Consider the following 16,626-nt stretch of genomic DNA (forward strand, 5'->3'; position numbering starts at 1 on the left):
TATTCAAGAATCGGCCTTAGTTATGAAAGTAAGCAAAACGCGGTGTCCCGATTTAATCAATAAGAATAGCTATGGTGTACACTTTATTAGGAGCACCTGTATGCCTGTACAGTACATTCATGCATTTATCTAAACAACCAAAGTGTGGCAGCAGTACAATGTAAAAATCTCGCAGATACAGCTTTAACATTCACATTGAAAAAAATTGATCTTTGTGACTTTAACCATAGCATCGATGTTGGTGCCAGATGGGCTGCAGATAATCTGAGATTTTCTCGCACATTAGTGTAGTAAAGTTTACACAGAAACATACTGTGTAAAGAGGGTCTGCGGGCTGAAACACCTTCTTAATGAGAGAGTTTAGAGATGAATGAGAAGATAAGCACTCTTTATACCTGTGGTGAGCAGAAAAGCACCTTGTGTCAAACCTTGAGGTGAATAAGATACAATAGATTCCTGGGAACCACAATCTTCCAGGACCTGAACTGGGACATTCACATAGAAAAAGGCTAAGCAGAGGTTGTACTTCCTTTGCCAGCTGAGGAAGTTCAACTTGCCACAGGGTCTGCTGAAACAGTTCTACACTGCCATCACCGAATCCATCCTCTGCACCTCAATTACTGTTTGATTCTGCTCAGCTACCAAATCTGACCTCAGAGGACTACAGAGGGTAGTCCGGACTGCTGAGCGAACCATTGGCACAACTCTTCCCCCCACTCTCCATGACCTGTACTTCTCCAGAGTGAGCAAAAGGGCAAAGACAATCACTCTTTGAACTGTTGCCATCTGGTGGAGGCTACAGAGCCTTGAGCACCAGAACAACCAGACATAGGAACAGTTTCTTCCCTCAGGCAATCCATCTGATGAACACTTAACATACACAGAACACACACTATTCTCACACAATATTTACTTAAAACATATACTATGTATATATCAATTGCTCATTTCACACTTGCACATTTGTACATACAATTTGTCTATATTGTATATGTCATTCTGCTACACTGTGCAGCTTCTGTCACTATAACAAATTACTCGCATGTGAAAACATGCCTGGCAATAAAGCTCTTTCTGATTCTGATTCAGCAGAAGACCACAGCAGGTTCTGCTACTCAAACCAAGTTCTTCATTCTGGTGATATTCATTCATTCATTCATTCATTCATTCATTCATTCATTCATTCATTCACACTGGTCAAATTGGACTCTTAACTGTAACTCTAAATTGGACTCTAAATGTACACACATACACACACAGAGAGAGAATTTGCCCATTGCTTGACAATGCCTATTGCTAAAAACACAACATAAATCTATAATAAAAATAGAAATACTAGAATGTAACTGAATTGAACTTGCTGCCATTATACATGGCATTAAAGTGGCATAAAAGATAGAGAAATGTAATCTGATTTGTTCACAGCTCAAACATTAAGACTCTGGAGTTTCTGATTTTAGTGGAGTTTCTGGACTATCTGTGATGCACAGAATAAAAAACCAACATGATTTGCTAAGTCTTTGCAACTGTCAATGAGCCTCTATTCAATGCTGCTGTATCTTGCTAGTGCTAGTGCTGTGTTTTTCCTCAGTGCTCCTCCACGAGGGCGCACTAGTAGAGCTCTTGTTTGGGGAAACACCCTCAGCGACGAAGTGTGTAGGGAACACAGAGGGGTGCACGGATGTCGGAGAATGCTAGAAACAATACATATGGTCTGAGACAGACGATCCCTCAGCATATTTCTGCTACCCGGTGATTCGATTCATGCTGAGAAGAAACGAGCTTTGCTTTGCGTCGCGAGGCAGAGCGTGAGGATGCTGTGGCGCGCGAGCGGCGTGTGACCCAAACCAACAAATCTAACATATTAACGAGGATCGAGAGTTCGTGTATGTAGGCTCAAATAAAACAAAGGCGTTTTCCCTCCTGTCTTGCATCGGCATGTTTTGTGACTGTTAGGGGCTGAGCAGTGGCGTGATGAAGGCATTGTGCACGAGCAGGTTCCTGAGGCGACTGTGTGTTTGTGCTGGACTCATCGCCCTCAGCTGGCTTCTCCACGTAACAGGTGCGTGCTCTCTTGCTGTTTTTTTTTTTGTTTTTTTTGTTTTTTTTTTACATTTTTGAACTGTGCATTCAAAACTGTGCCTTTTTTTAAACAGATATTAATTTATTAGATTGAATATTCCAATTTAATGCATTATGCACACTGTACAGCCAATGCTTGGAAGATGGTGGAATCAGTGATTTTTAGGAAAGATCATACAGTATTGAGCTGACAGCTGGGAATAAATTACAATGTTCATATGGAAGAATACAGTATTTGTGGAGCCCCTAGAGTCCATAATATAAAATCCACCAAAAATATTAGCTGACTAGCAACATGCAACCATTCAAATGTGGGTCCAGTGCTTCAGAGTGAAAATATCTGGTGTACATATGTGCAGAAAGTGGTGAGAGTAGAAGCTGGTGTCCATCACATCCATGCCTTCCATCCAAAACAACAGTGCATGTAGTCAACATACTGTATGAGCATATTGCCAAAAAAGTTGGTGCAATAATAATAGACAATATTGAAACATTGCATGTGCAGGGCTTAAGTACTTAAGGGCCAGGACTGGGAGACACTAGGCTATATAATCAGATTATGTTGTAATCATCTATAAATGTGATTGCATATTTTTTTCATGCATTCTACATTCTATCAGACTAACATTACACATTAACGATCATTTATCTAAGTATATCTCTAAACCCAATTGACATGCCAAACATAGTGGCATTTTCAGTCCGTATATTACACTTTAGAATTGTTGGTAAAACAACAACAGCGATGATAATAATTGTTGAGTGACTTTGCACCCCCATGTTTTCTCTGGACTGTAAGCTGATTGTATGTCTAGGGGGTCTTCTTACCTGCAAAAAGCATGCTGATGTTTAGTTCTTTTCTTATGTGAGAAGTAATATTAGTACTGTAATTGTTTTGGTCATACAGATCCCCCTGATAAGGATTTTGGTCTGATCTGGTCTAAACGAAAACTGACTCAGCAGAGTGGAGAGCTGAACCAGACATCAAGCAAACAACGAGTTGGTGAGTTCCAGTCTGTTTAATTTACATTTCCCCGACGTAATAAGGAAGTGCAATGCACAGAGCAGATAGAGGAGCAAACATTTATAAATAAAATCTAAACCTTCTCTCTCCCACACACTTGGACAGAAACTAAATGTGAGGGTTGGAGTTACAGGTTTTAGAACACAATTGTACCACATACACTTGTCATAACTGTAAATGATTATATATTTTAAGGTGTAGAAGCTTTCAATACACACACAGACTCCCTCATGCTCCCTGTCACTCTCTATCTCCCTCTTCTCTTCTCCCTTGATCTCTCTCTCTCTTTCTCTCTCCTGGTTTATTTCTTGGTCCAACAGCACCCCTTAACTTTTTTCTTGATTTGCTATTCCATCTTTTCCTCTTTCATCATTTACAGACAGCTGCCTCCTTCCGAGCCAAGCCCCCTTTGAGGCTTGGTGTTGCTAAGCAGCAGAATCTGTAAAAAAAAAAAAAAAAACAGCGGAAGGTCTGTTTTAAGCAGTCAAAGCAGGGTGCTTAAGAGAAACACGTCACACAGCCCTTTATTCCTCACCGATCAGCTCTCTAATCATTCACCTACAGCAATGTTTCGCTGTCACACTTCCTCTGCCCTCTCTGAAGCCAGCAGTCTTTGATCTGATCATTTGTGCTGCTCCCAGCGGTGTGTGTAAGTCTTTCTGCTCAGTATAATTGCTGGTAACATTCTTGTGGTTCATATCTATCATATCAAACTAAATCCATTTTTATATCATTAAAACAGGAAAGTTTTACCAGCAAACCATGAAGAATCTTCCAGGCACACAAGCTAACTGCTCTGCTATTATATTTAGCCCTGAATGTGGCAGATCCCTGAAAAAAGCCAAAGTGGTAAAGCATTGACACTACAGAAATGCTGTTTCTGCCCTAAAGGTTACACTATGAAGAAAACACTGTTGTAATTTGCTGCTGTTTTCCAGCACTATGATAACTGTATCTGTTAAAACACTGCCAATGAGATCCTTCCATCCAACCACTCATCCATCCCTACTCCAGGGAACTTGGAGTCTGTAGTTGGGGCACAATCCGGTGGACACCCGAATTGTGCACCCCATCCCATAATAGCACCCCATCCCATAATAGATCACACACTCACTATGTGGTATCTGGAGGAAACTCACAAAGCAAGAGGAACACGTGTAAACTCCACACACACACATACACATACACACACACACACACACACACACACACACACACACACACACACACACACACACACACACACACTAAGCTACCATGTCCCCATTAAGAAGATCTACAGTATTTATTTCAACTTTTCAGACAGGCTGAGCATCAAACATTAGTTACTTTTCATGAAATTTGCTGTGTGAAACCTGACATACAATATTGTGAGTTTAACATTTTCTTTTCTTTGTGCAGCATTTCTAGAATCACATTCCTGCATGGGGGTGCTTTTATTTTCTGACCTCACAAGATTAATAATCTCCTCAAGGAATGGATAACATTTTGGACTACAGATATGGAACCTTCTTATCAGAAACTATATGTCAGCTATTTAGTGTAGTGACTGATGAATCCACATGGATGCCTGAAGCAGCATTTTAAATTCGAATCTGCTTTGTACTGTCTGCAATAGTCGAGTACATAACTGCCCACATAACTGCAATGTGTGTACAAGCAAAGTTTCTGTGGTGCAGTTTTTATATACATAGAACAAATTTATGTCTGGATACTATAAAGTGTCTCTCATTGTGTTAATGTAAGCAGGAATGTTGCCTTGAGTTCTGACCACTGTATCAAATCAGCTACAGATGATCAGAGATTTCAGTTAGCCCAAAAGAGATAAAAGCTTCAGCATAACATGGGGTTAAATTTGTGGTCAGATGAGAAGCGCTGTTTCTTTGTAAAGGTTCCACAAATAATAAAGTATGACATCAGCTGTCATCTGTTTGCTAAGTGTTAATCAGCCTTTGTCTCAGCGATGTCTGTTAATTTGTGTACAGTCCTGTAGCTGACTGACTTTCTGCACACTGCTGTCTAATAGTAGAAGAGGGATTGTTAAAGGCTTTGAATTTCCTCATGTCAATACACCTCCTCCCTGCAGAACATTTAGTGTGAGAAGACATATATTTTGCAGAGATATATTATTGATCTGATTATTTAGAAAAATACCAAATAGCAAACATATTTTTTGGTACTATTTTACCATATTTCCAGTTCAAAAAGTAAAATGCTGTGTTTCTTACTGTGTTTGCATAGACAGCCTGAGTGGAAGCACTAAAGCAGCTTTAACATGGATAGAGAAATGCTGTGAAGGTTTTCAAGTTGCTTTTATGTCAATAATTTAAAGCTGCTTGCTCTGTCTCTAGCGGTTACTAATGGACTGTGTTTTTTTTATGCACACACACATACACATTTGCCTCCAGCGATCAATGAATTTCCTGAAGATGTTTTCACTAAGGAGCAGAGAAGGCATGGGGCATTGCTGCTGCATATCCTTTGTGTGAGTTGTCAACAGAACATGGTTCCAGGTTGCAGCATAGCACAAGAAAAGAAAATATAAATTTGTTTTAAGATGTTATATAAATGCATGAATACAAGTCGTTTTTAAATGAAACTTTATATAATCAGTTTGTGTATAAATGTGGAAGCAAAATAGAGACATTGAAAAAAGTTCTCTTTTGTTTTCCATCTGCAGGCTGTTTACATGTTCTACGCCCTTGCTATTGTCTGTGACGTGTATTTTGTGCCATCTCTGGAAAAGATCTGTGAGGTCAGAGTTGTTTTGCTATTGTTTTCGCTGTCCACAGTTGTCCATCCAACACACATACATCTATGTACATTCTGAGCATCTTTTCTTTTTCAGAACCTACATCTAAGTGAGGATGTTGCAGGCGCTACCTTCATGGCAGCAGGAAGTTCTGCTCCAGAGCTCTTTACCTCTCTGATTGGTCAGTTTTATTGAACTCACTTGGTCAGATTAGTGATTGGTGACAGTTATATATTTTTATCTATATATTATATAGTTATATACAATACTATTAAAGAACATTATTCAGACTATTTTCTCCAGTGTGATTTGTGTATATTGTCTCAGGTGTATTCATCACTAAGGGAGACGTGGGAGTTGGCACCATAGTGGGCTCAGCAGTCTTTAATATCCTAGTTATCATTGGGGTGTGTGGCATTTTTGCTGGACAGGTAGGATACTTATTTTTTCCAGGTGTTTTCCCTAAAGTAAGGGGAAATAGAGATATATAGAAATCTTTGTTTACTTTTTCCTCATAGACGATCTGTCTCACGTGGTGGCCTCTCTTCCGAGACTCTGTTTTCTACATCATCTCAATCTTAGCTTTAATTCTGGTGAGACTTCCTTGAATGACATGTTAAATCATCCAAAGCTATTTTATATATCCTTCTTTTTTCTCAGTTTGAATTGTTACAAACAGACATGTTCTTGACTTGCAGATCATTTACGATGAGAAGGTTCTTTGGTAGGTTTCAGTGGGGGTTTTTTTTCATTCTTTTGAAACCGTATAGCAATGTTGAAACAGAATCTCAGACTTTGTAAACTTTCCTTGGTTCTCACAGGTGGGAGACTCTAGTCCTCATATCGATGTATGGATTTTACATCCTTATCATGAAGTACGTAATGATCAGTCATTCAAACAAATGTTTTACAATAGAGTCTTAATGAGAGTACCAATGACTCAGTACGTGCGTGTGTGTGTGTGTATGTGTGTGTATGTGTGTGGGGTCCACAGATTTAATGGTCAGATCTGGGGCTGGGTGGAACTGAAGTGTGGTATACCTGGTCAGCCATGTTTGGTGAGCAGCCTTCAGCAAGATGTAGCACCAGAGGAAGCAAGCGTACACTGTGACACTTCTATGATCCTGATGAAGAAAGGTTGCGTGTGTGCGTGTGTGTGTGCGTGTGTGTGTGCGTGTGTGTGTGTAGCAACACTTTCCAAATACTTTCCAAAAGAAAATGTATAAAATAACTTATAATTTGTATTATTATTTTAATTTATAAAATAAAATAATAAAAATTAAATTATATAATATTATTTATAAAGAAAAATGTAATAGAATTTTAAGATTTAAAAATTACAATGGGAAGCAGTTCATTGTTCCCATTTTAATTGTTCAGAAACACTAAAAACACATTGTATTTCGCAGATCAGTGTGCAAGTGAACAGGACTCAGCTGTGGTGATGGTGGATGAGCTGATGAGTCTGCATCCTCACCAGTTCTCTTTATCAGAGGCAAGCCTCCATCTCATGGTCACCCCCATTCTCTTTCTACATACGCCTCAACATAGCTGGATGCATGCTCATCGCTGAGGTAATGCCCACCCACTCACCCTTCATGGTAGTCGACTGGCAGAAACAGGAAAGCTGCATTCTCTTAGCTAATAAAACATGGGTTATCGTTTGAAGTGTGTGGGTATTAATATTGCTAGCACCATCAGGTAAGAATATGAACTTATGACCTACTGGGTTTAATTCATAAAAAATTTTCATGTTAGCTGTGTTTAGCCAAGAAACTTACAGAATGTTTAAACCCAAACACCACTAATTGATCATAATCCATTCTGGAAAACTTTATAGTAATTTAATGTACTTCAGAGTCCAATTCGTAGTCGTTATTTCCATAAAAAAGTTATGATACATTCAGAACTCATCCAGACATCCTTACAAATATGCCTAGAATACTAAGAACCAAAATCACACACACAGTCTAATAATAATAATTATAATAATAATAATAATACATTCATTTGCAAGCAGCAATTATCGGGTGTAAATACTTTAAGCAGATGTGTGAAAATTTATTATTTAGCAAGCATGATAGTTAAAATGGTCAACATTGTAAGATTGGGCATCATTCAACTCAGTATGCCTTATTTAAAGATCCCAGATCCATGGATATAGGACAAGTTATACAGGAGTTATGACAAAAAGATATTTTTCATATACTATTAAATGGCAGTGTTCTGAAACTGGCCCATGCTTCTCTCTCCTGTGTGCAGTCCTTTTATACTTTACAGTAGGTGATGAAGTCCCCAGTGTGGTATCTATCTCTGTATTCTCTATAGTGTCATATAATCATCTGATATAAACAGATAATTATTAATTATATAATTAATTATTAATATTTTTTCCTATTTATCAATATTCTGTGTGCAATTGGTCAGTCCCTCTGACATTCTTTCTCTCTTGCTCTCATCCCACAGAGGCAGAGATTGATCATGAGCCGGAGCTCAGGGGAAAGTTGCAGTGGCACAGGAGAAATACCAGGTCAGGAGAGCCCGGGGATGGAGGGAGCACCCTGGGGACTAGAAAATGGTGATAACATGGACAGCGAGACTCAGCCGCTAGAAGAGACGAGGACATGGGGCAAGGGGGGAACAATGGAAATGGTGGAAGACATGGGGGATGCACAACCCAAAGACACAGAAGATGAAGAGGCAGAAGAAGTACAACCCTTCAATCCCCTGATTGTGCCAGGCCAGTGACTTTAATACATGTAAGATAAAAAAAGACTGCTTGATAGGCTGATTATAATGATAGTGGTCCTCTGAACTGGTATGTAGCCTACTTATCTGATATTTTGAGACATTTTGCCCCATTTGGGATTTTTTTTCATTGTGACCTGATTAGCGGTGTTCATTTTAAATTGCAAACAGTGATTAGAATTCCTTAGAATGAGCAGCATAATGAAGTCAAAGAGATGTGTTTTGCATTTCTCATATTTATCAGGTCAGCAAATTGTGTACTTAGCACAAAAAGTGCAAAAATGCTGAAAGGAGTAGTCATTCCTATAGGTAGCACTTACAGTTCCACACTTCTCCACCACAAAAAGGTCGATTTCTTGCTTGCAAAACACCTTCAATTGCAGTAGCACAAATGAAATGAAAAAAAAGAATGATTGGTAAAAAGAATGATTTCACTTTACATACATTTCAGTAACTAACATATTGGGCATTAAATGCATTATAAAACTGCTGACATACAGTTATGGTTTTTGAAAACCTTAAGGCTTTTGTATTGCTTCATTCACCCAAATGTGGCACAGAATCAGAAGTAATATGCTTCAGTATTTTGTGACAGGTAAAACAAAGGGTTGGGTATGCATACAAACGTCTACAACTGAAAGTCTATCAGGGCAGTTTCCTGTGGAATTAATTACTAGCTGGAGAATTAGAATTAGAATATCCAATGATCTGGAATCATCTGACGACTAACTGCATAATTTCAGAATCTTTATCAGAATCCTGAGTAAATCTTGATCTTCTCATGCTCTGTTCTGGACCCAGTATGGCCCACATAGCTCCCTCCATCCTGCTTGTAGTCTATGAGACTTTTTACCAGAGTGAAAGGCTAATAATGTTATGCCTTCTGAGCCTGTTTGCCAAAGAAATGTCCAGATGTTTTTATCAGGCTTCAACAATGTCATTTGACCCATACAGACTTGTCTTGTCATACAATATTCCCTCATCCTGTTGCTTTGGCTCACACAGAAGAGTTTCTGTGCCTATTGCATCACATATTACATTGCCTTTAGCAGTATATCTCCAGTGCATTCAGAAAGTATTCAGACCCCTTTCACAATGATCAATTTTGTTATGTTGCACTCTGATACTACAATTTTTCTAATTAATATTTTTCTCATTACTATACATTTAGTAAATGAAAATGTGAAAACAGAATTACAGAATTTACAGAATTCTAAATATGTCTGTAAATTTATTAAAAAGAAAAACTGAAATATCACATGTTCATACTCTTTAATCTGTACTCGGGTCTTTTTGGGTATGATGGCTTGCACACCTAGATTGGGGATTTCCTGCCATTTTTGCAAATCCTCTCAAGCTCGCTGTGGTTGGATGGGGACCATCGATGGACAAACATTTTCAGGTCTCTCCAGAGATGTTCAATATGGTTCAATTCAGGACAATTCAAGGCTCTGGCTGGGCCACTTTCGGACATTCACAGAGTTTTCCCTAAGCCACAATCCTGTCTTGTCTTTGCTTTCTGCTTAGGGTCGTTGTCATGTTGAGAGGTGAACCTTTGGCGCAGTCTGAGGTCCTGAATTCTTTGGAACAGATTTTTATTGAGGATATCCCTGTACTTTACACCATTTAACTTTCCCTCAACCCTGACCAGTTTGCTAGTCCCTGCTTCTGAAAAACAGTCCCACAGCATGATGCTGCCACCATTGTGCTTCACTGTTGGGTTGGTATTGGGCAGGTGATGTGCGGTACCTCGTTTCTTCCAGACAAATCGAGGCCAGACAGTTGTTTTTTTCAGACCAGAGAATCTTGTTCATCACAGTCTGTGAGTCCTTCAGGTGCTTTTTCACAAACTCTAGACGGGCTTTCATGTGTTTTGCACTGAGGAGAAGCTTCCGTCAAGCCACTCTGAAATAAAGCCCAGATTGGTGGAGATTTGCAGTGATGGTTGTCTTTCTGGAATTTTGTTCCACACAGGCTCTCTGGAGCACAGTCAATGTGACCATAAGATTCTTGGTCACCTCTCTTACTAAGGCCCTTCTATCCCATTTGCTCAGTTTGGCTGGGTGACCAGCTCTTGGAAGAGTCCTGGTTGTGCCAAATTTCTTCCATTGTGAATAGGCCGCTGTGATTGTGAGAATTCAGTGCAACAGAAATGTTTTTTAGCCTTCCCCAGATCTGTGCCTTGCAACAATCCTCTCTGAGCTTTGCAGGCAGTTCCTTTGAATTCTATGGATTGTCAGATGTGAGGCCGTCTATAGAGGTGTGTGCCTTTCCAAATCATTTAAATTTATCACAGGTGGACTCGAGTCAAGGTGTAGAAACATCTCAGCAACGTGGGATATTTAAGTTTTTTCTTTCTCATACATTTGAAAACATTTCTAGAATTCTGTTTTCACTTTGTCAATATGGTGTACTTGGTGTAGATTAATGAGAAAAAATGAATTTGAATAATTATAGTATCAGGCTGCAACATAACAAAATTGAAAATTGAGAAAGGGGTCTGAATACTTTCTGAATGCACTGAAATAGAGGTGTTAATGCTAAGCTTAGGGCTTCTGCATTTGTAAATACAGACAGTATGCCTGGTGTTCAGCAGGCTCTTTGAATAGCTCAAACTGGGCCTCATGGTTTTTGCATATGGCCCATGCTCACTGCCAGCTTCTCTAATCTTATCATTTTGTCCCAGTGGGCTCTGCAGATGTATCAGCTGCTTTCTTCTCTCTTTACTGTGGTTGCACAGCCTGAAAGTATGATGATGAACTGCCAAGGCATTCCTTTGCTTTTAATGTTGCTAATGACATTAGGGCAAGGCTGAAATTAGGGTAAAGTCCTAAAAGCCCCAGATGTTCTGTTTAAACAGTATGGAAATAGATCATGTCCACCAGTACTTTGGCAGAAGAGTTCAACATCCACTGAATTACAGAAGATGTGTCTTGTATAGCAGCAAAGTCAGTAGTGAAAAAAATTAAGTAAATATTAGAAGTATCGTCACTCAAGTATCATCAGCTCACTCTTTCTGATGTATCAGATTTTAACAATTGCAACATTTAGAGCACTACAGCCTACTCAATGTGTCAATGAATCCACTTACCCAATTTAAACACTTGGAAAGACTAGAATGGGGAAAAAGAATGAGTATGATGTAGTAGGAACTTTTTATATTCTGCCTCATGGGTCACAGTCACAAGATGATCTTGATAAGAATCAGGAAAACCATCTTCAGACACAGTTAATATCAGTCAATTCCATAATCAAACAACAAAATTTTGTCTTTGCAGAAATTGAGCCATTGTCCATAAACAGTTTATTAAATGTCACATGAGATTTATTTATTATTTCACACTGCCCTCAACTAATTCTATAATCTGCCCAAGACACATTAATTCTGTTCAGACAGCCATTATTTTCTCTCAGAATAAATAAATACGTCATGTAAACTGGCTGTATACAGGGCGGAGAATACATGCATACAGAACAGCTAAGGCCTCTGCTACCTTGAAGTTGTGTCCAGGATACAACCATTAATCATTAATATCTATCACACAATAGATAGTGTTGGTAATTGAGTTTGAAAATGGATTTGTGACTGTGTGCTTTTTAACAGTTCCTTTCTTCAGTAAATGGCATCATTGGCTTAGAAAGCTCTCTGTAGTCTTAAGTATAATCTCTGTTCCTATGTATTTTACCACAGGAGGATGCTTTGAACGCGTGAAGTGGTTCCTATCATGGCCTTTAAGCTGTCTGCTTTATTACACTGTACCCAACTGTTTGCTGCCACTCTGGGAGCGCTGGTTCATGGTCACCTTTGTGGTATCCACACTCTGGATAGCTGTTTTCTCCTACCTCATGGTGTGGATGGTATGCACCATTGTACTTCACAAATGGAAGTATTTAACTTAGATGAATGTATCAAGATGAATTCTATTCTTTCTTCATTTTCAAAAAATAATATGCTCATCCATTTTCTGTATTTCAGGTCACCATCATCAGTTTCACACTGGACATTCCAGATGTGATTATGGGCATCACGTTTTTGGCAGCTGGCACAAGTGTCCCAGACTGCATGGCTAGTCTTATAGTCGCCCGGCAAGGTATGTATTCCTAACAGAAAAAAGATATTGTTCTAGATTATGTCATTTCATTCAATCACACTTTATTTGTATACACATTGTGGATTTGCAGGTATGGGAGACATGGCTGTGTCCAATTCAATAGGCAGTAATATTTTTGATATTCTGTTGGGCCTCGGGTTCCCATGGGCGCTGCGTACGCTTGTGGTGGATTACGGGTCAACGGTTAGTTCCAGCTAGTTTCACCTATTTTCTCTCTGTGCTCTCAGTTGGATTTTTTTATTTGAATGTTGAATGCAAATAAACACTGCTATTAGATATAATATGCATAAAATTGGCTTAAGTTCATTTTGTTCTTTTTGCACTTACTTCTCAGGTCTTCATTAATAGTAGGGGACTGGTGTATTCAGTTATTTTACTGCTTGCTTCCGTCTTTCTCACAGTGAGTACGGGTATTAAGGCTTACTATTCCCTTTTTTAATTAAGGACAGCTGATGTGAGCATCGAATCTCTTTGTCATGTCACACTCCTCAGTTGTGATTAATGGCTCATGTGAAAGTAGAAACTGCAAAATAATCTGTAGTTTTCCTAAGTATCTGTTTTTACCTAGCTTACTATATAAATACAGTTTCTAAAATCTGGTCATTAACCTCAACCACTAAAATTATACAGTATGTAAAGTTATCTCAACAGAGGTAAAAACACCTCACACTGAAAGCCAACAATGTTTTCAATAAATTTTGAAAATGTCCCAAAAGTCGATTTGCATTTCACCAGCAGAATGATCAATCAGCTGTTTTATGTGAATGTTTCCTCTCCTGTGCTGCAGGTTCTCAGTGTACACTTGAATCACTGGAGACTTGACCCGAGGTTAGGTCTGGGCCTTATGGTCTTGTATGGCATCTTCCTTCTCTGCTCGATCTGCTTTGAGAAGCTGTAGGTCACATCAGACACAGCTAGTGAACCTTTACCCTGAATAATACGCCGGATTTATTCTTGAGGAAACATCAATTTACTGTAATTATTGTGTCAGAGGCATAAAGAGCAGGTCCTGTGTGGGTCAAACAGTGTGGCTTTTCACACTTGTATTAGTGAACTTTTAATCCTGGCTATTCATCATCTGAAGTTTTACACTGTATATTTCTAAACCCTGGTGTCAGCAACCATAATTGGATAAATTCAGCATGTGACCAGTCTCACATTTTCGCATCAGTGATGAAATAAAACTCCTGTATGCTCCAGTTGACATATGCTGTTAAATTTCTGTTTTGGTGTCTTTTGCTAAGCAGCTAGTCATACCATTCAAACACTGCATCATTCCACACTGTAAATGCACTGTTTGTATGTTACCACAATGTTTGGTTAGCAGGGTTTCACAACCCTGGGCATCCTGCTTCTATAGTCCACTGACCAGGGAGTGAGGTTTAGCCCGGAATTAATCTCAGTGTGAAAAGATTAGTGATTAAAGATTCAAGATCACATTAAAGAGTTACTACACTTGTATTATTGTATTATTTATGCTGCTGATAAGAAGTATTGATAGACTTGGAAATTAAAACAATGCTCTGGCCCACATGTTATTTGCCCCCCACAGTGTTGTGTTTGAAGTAGCCTGTTGGTGATTTTAAATAAAATTTTATTTGGCTCACTATTGCAAAAACGTGTAATACTGAAAAAATAAAAGCTCCAAGTTTGGACACTGAGTGTCACAAAAGCCAAATCTTTAAACTTTGTTGCTTAGCCATATTTAATATATTTGTAATAATATTAATATCACTATCACCAATCAATATCAAGTTTTATTCTAAAGGACTACATTAATTTTAATGAATAAAGCCACATTATGTAATGGTTACAAAACACGGGTCACTTCACCTTTTTCTTGTAAATTTTTTAGTCTAAAGAATGTCAAATGATGTAGTAATTATGAGCAAGACAACAAAAATGATAGAACAACATGTTTTGCAACAAGTCAGATTATTTAGATGTATGTATTTCATGATGTAATCCTTAATTGGTTTGGGGGGGGGGGGGTAAAACAAAACTAAAATAGACTTTTACAATTTGTTCTATTTCATGCATGTTTGGAGACATTTTACTACATGTGTGCACATACCTTTGAACAATAATCTGTGTGGGTTTCACCTGGTTTTAGTTTTTGTCTAGTTTTAAATTGCGAATAATCAGTGAATGGAAATGAACCTTGCTGAAATTTGAATAAAAATTGGATGAGGTGACAAGAGTAAACCTTAAAAGTGGATACATCATTTTGATGATTTAAGCTGTTTAACTGCTTATAAATAATAATAACAATAATAACAATAATAACAATTATTGTTATTATTGTTATTATTGTTATTATTATTATGTTGCAGTAATTCAATTCTGACATTTATTTTGACCTTTTTTCTCCAATCAAAACATTTAGCACTAAAGTAGATTTAGTAGTCATAATTAATAAAGTAGTCATTATTAGTGGTATTATTGTTTAATGATTCTCACCGTTAATTTTCATGCTTTTTGTACTTGTCTTTTCTGTATACTATTATGATTTTAAGACCCCATATGGATTCATCACCTGTGTAATGATTTTATCATACACTGTAGCTTGAGTGTTTATAGCATTTAACATATTTTTATAATACACAACATGTTTATTTGGTTTACTGGAATACTGGAGGATTAATTATTCTCATATCACTTATATTGTTTGCTGAAAATCGTTCATTGTAGCTGAAGTAACTTCTGGTAAACTAAAATGAGTTTCCTATTGTCTGTTTTGAAGTGATGTACGAACATGTCTGAGTGTCTGTTTGCACTTTTCTTACACTTCTTACTGTATTCTGAAATAATCTGTATGTTGTTCAGAGTGCAATTAAACACATTATGCTTCGATATAACACTTTATAAAAGTCATTTTTTGTTCAACATAGCGTAAACAGCAGATGTCAAAGTTTTGCATCTATTTAGTTTAATATAGATCAGAAGTCTATTAATGCAGCTACTTAACTATTTAATAGTAAATATGTATTTATCAGAAAGGTGAATGGGAATTTTAATTGCATCTTAATTATAATTTGCATTAAACATCTGAAACAAATAAAAATTGTATTTCTGAAACTGCTGCTCTTCTAGGATTTTTATGCAAAAGTACTGAGTTTTTTACAGAATAGTGTAAAATGTCTTGCTGATGTCAGAAATCAAATGAGAATGATCAGACTGCTTTCAGGAAGGCAAATTAAATTACAACTTACAACTGTACAGTAGTGAGCAGAAATGCATCATGTTGTACCTTGGGGTTGAATGGGCTACATCAGGGGAAATAACATATTAAGTTCCACGACCAGGAACCTGAGGCTACGGTGTGCACAAGCTTACTGAAGCTACTGAAACAGCTGTTGACTAAAAAATCCCAAGCAATGATTTTCCTTATTTTCCAATCATCAACTGCCCAGTTTAGGTTAACCTGTGCCCAGTAGAGAGGAAATGGGGTGGGCTGGTAGAGAGCTGTACAATGACTAAGTAATATAAAAAGAAAAATGTAGCAAAATGAGTATATATGCATACACACACACACACACACACACACACACACACACACACACACACACACACTAAATGGACAGATGGATGGCATCAAATTGTAGAAAGTCAGGTATTCCATCCCAAATAGTGTACTTGATTAGTTCTATGGACCATGACAAAATAAAGGCAATATAAATACAAGAAGTTCTTGCAATATCCTGTTCCAGGCTATAAGGGTCTTTTTTTTCTTTAAATGGACACTATTCTTTATCAAAGATCAAAATGATGAGGGATATTAGTACTGTCTGATACTTTCATCTGCAGTTTCACAAACTTCCAGACAGCGATATCCATCATCACATAGTGTGGTTGTTTATCAAACACCAGCCCCGTGTGTTGTATTATACACCTTTCACTTTGATAGA

General features: G+C 37.9%; 1 protein-coding gene across 1 annotated transcript; it reads left to right on the forward strand.

The window, feature by feature from the left end:
* The first annotated feature begins 1,361 nt into the window (after positions 1-1,361).
* Positions 1,362-15,793, forward strand: slc24a6a (solute carrier family 24 member 6a). Its single transcript, XM_027136003.2, is given in 19 exon segments — positions 1,362-2,062; positions 2,990-3,085; positions 5,348-5,404; positions 5,515-5,591; positions 5,787-5,861; positions 5,955-6,039; positions 6,186-6,289; positions 6,377-6,451; positions 6,557-6,582; positions 6,680-6,733; positions 6,853-6,995; positions 7,268-7,379; positions 7,381-7,432; positions 8,325-8,598; positions 12,298-12,464; positions 12,583-12,697; positions 12,789-12,901; positions 13,053-13,118; positions 13,506-15,793. Coding segments are annotated over 19 exon segments (1,890 nt in total). The 5' UTR covers positions 1,362-1,974; the 3' UTR covers positions 13,617-15,793.
* The last annotated feature ends 833 nt before the right edge of the window (positions 15,794-16,626 follow it).

Source organism: Tachysurus fulvidraco, chromosome 17 (genome assembly GCF_022655615.1).
Source record: "Tachysurus fulvidraco isolate hzauxx_2018 chromosome 17, HZAU_PFXX_2.0, whole genome shotgun sequence".
In the NCBI taxonomy this organism is placed as follows: Eukaryota; Metazoa; Chordata; class Actinopteri; order Siluriformes; family Bagridae; genus Tachysurus; species Tachysurus fulvidraco.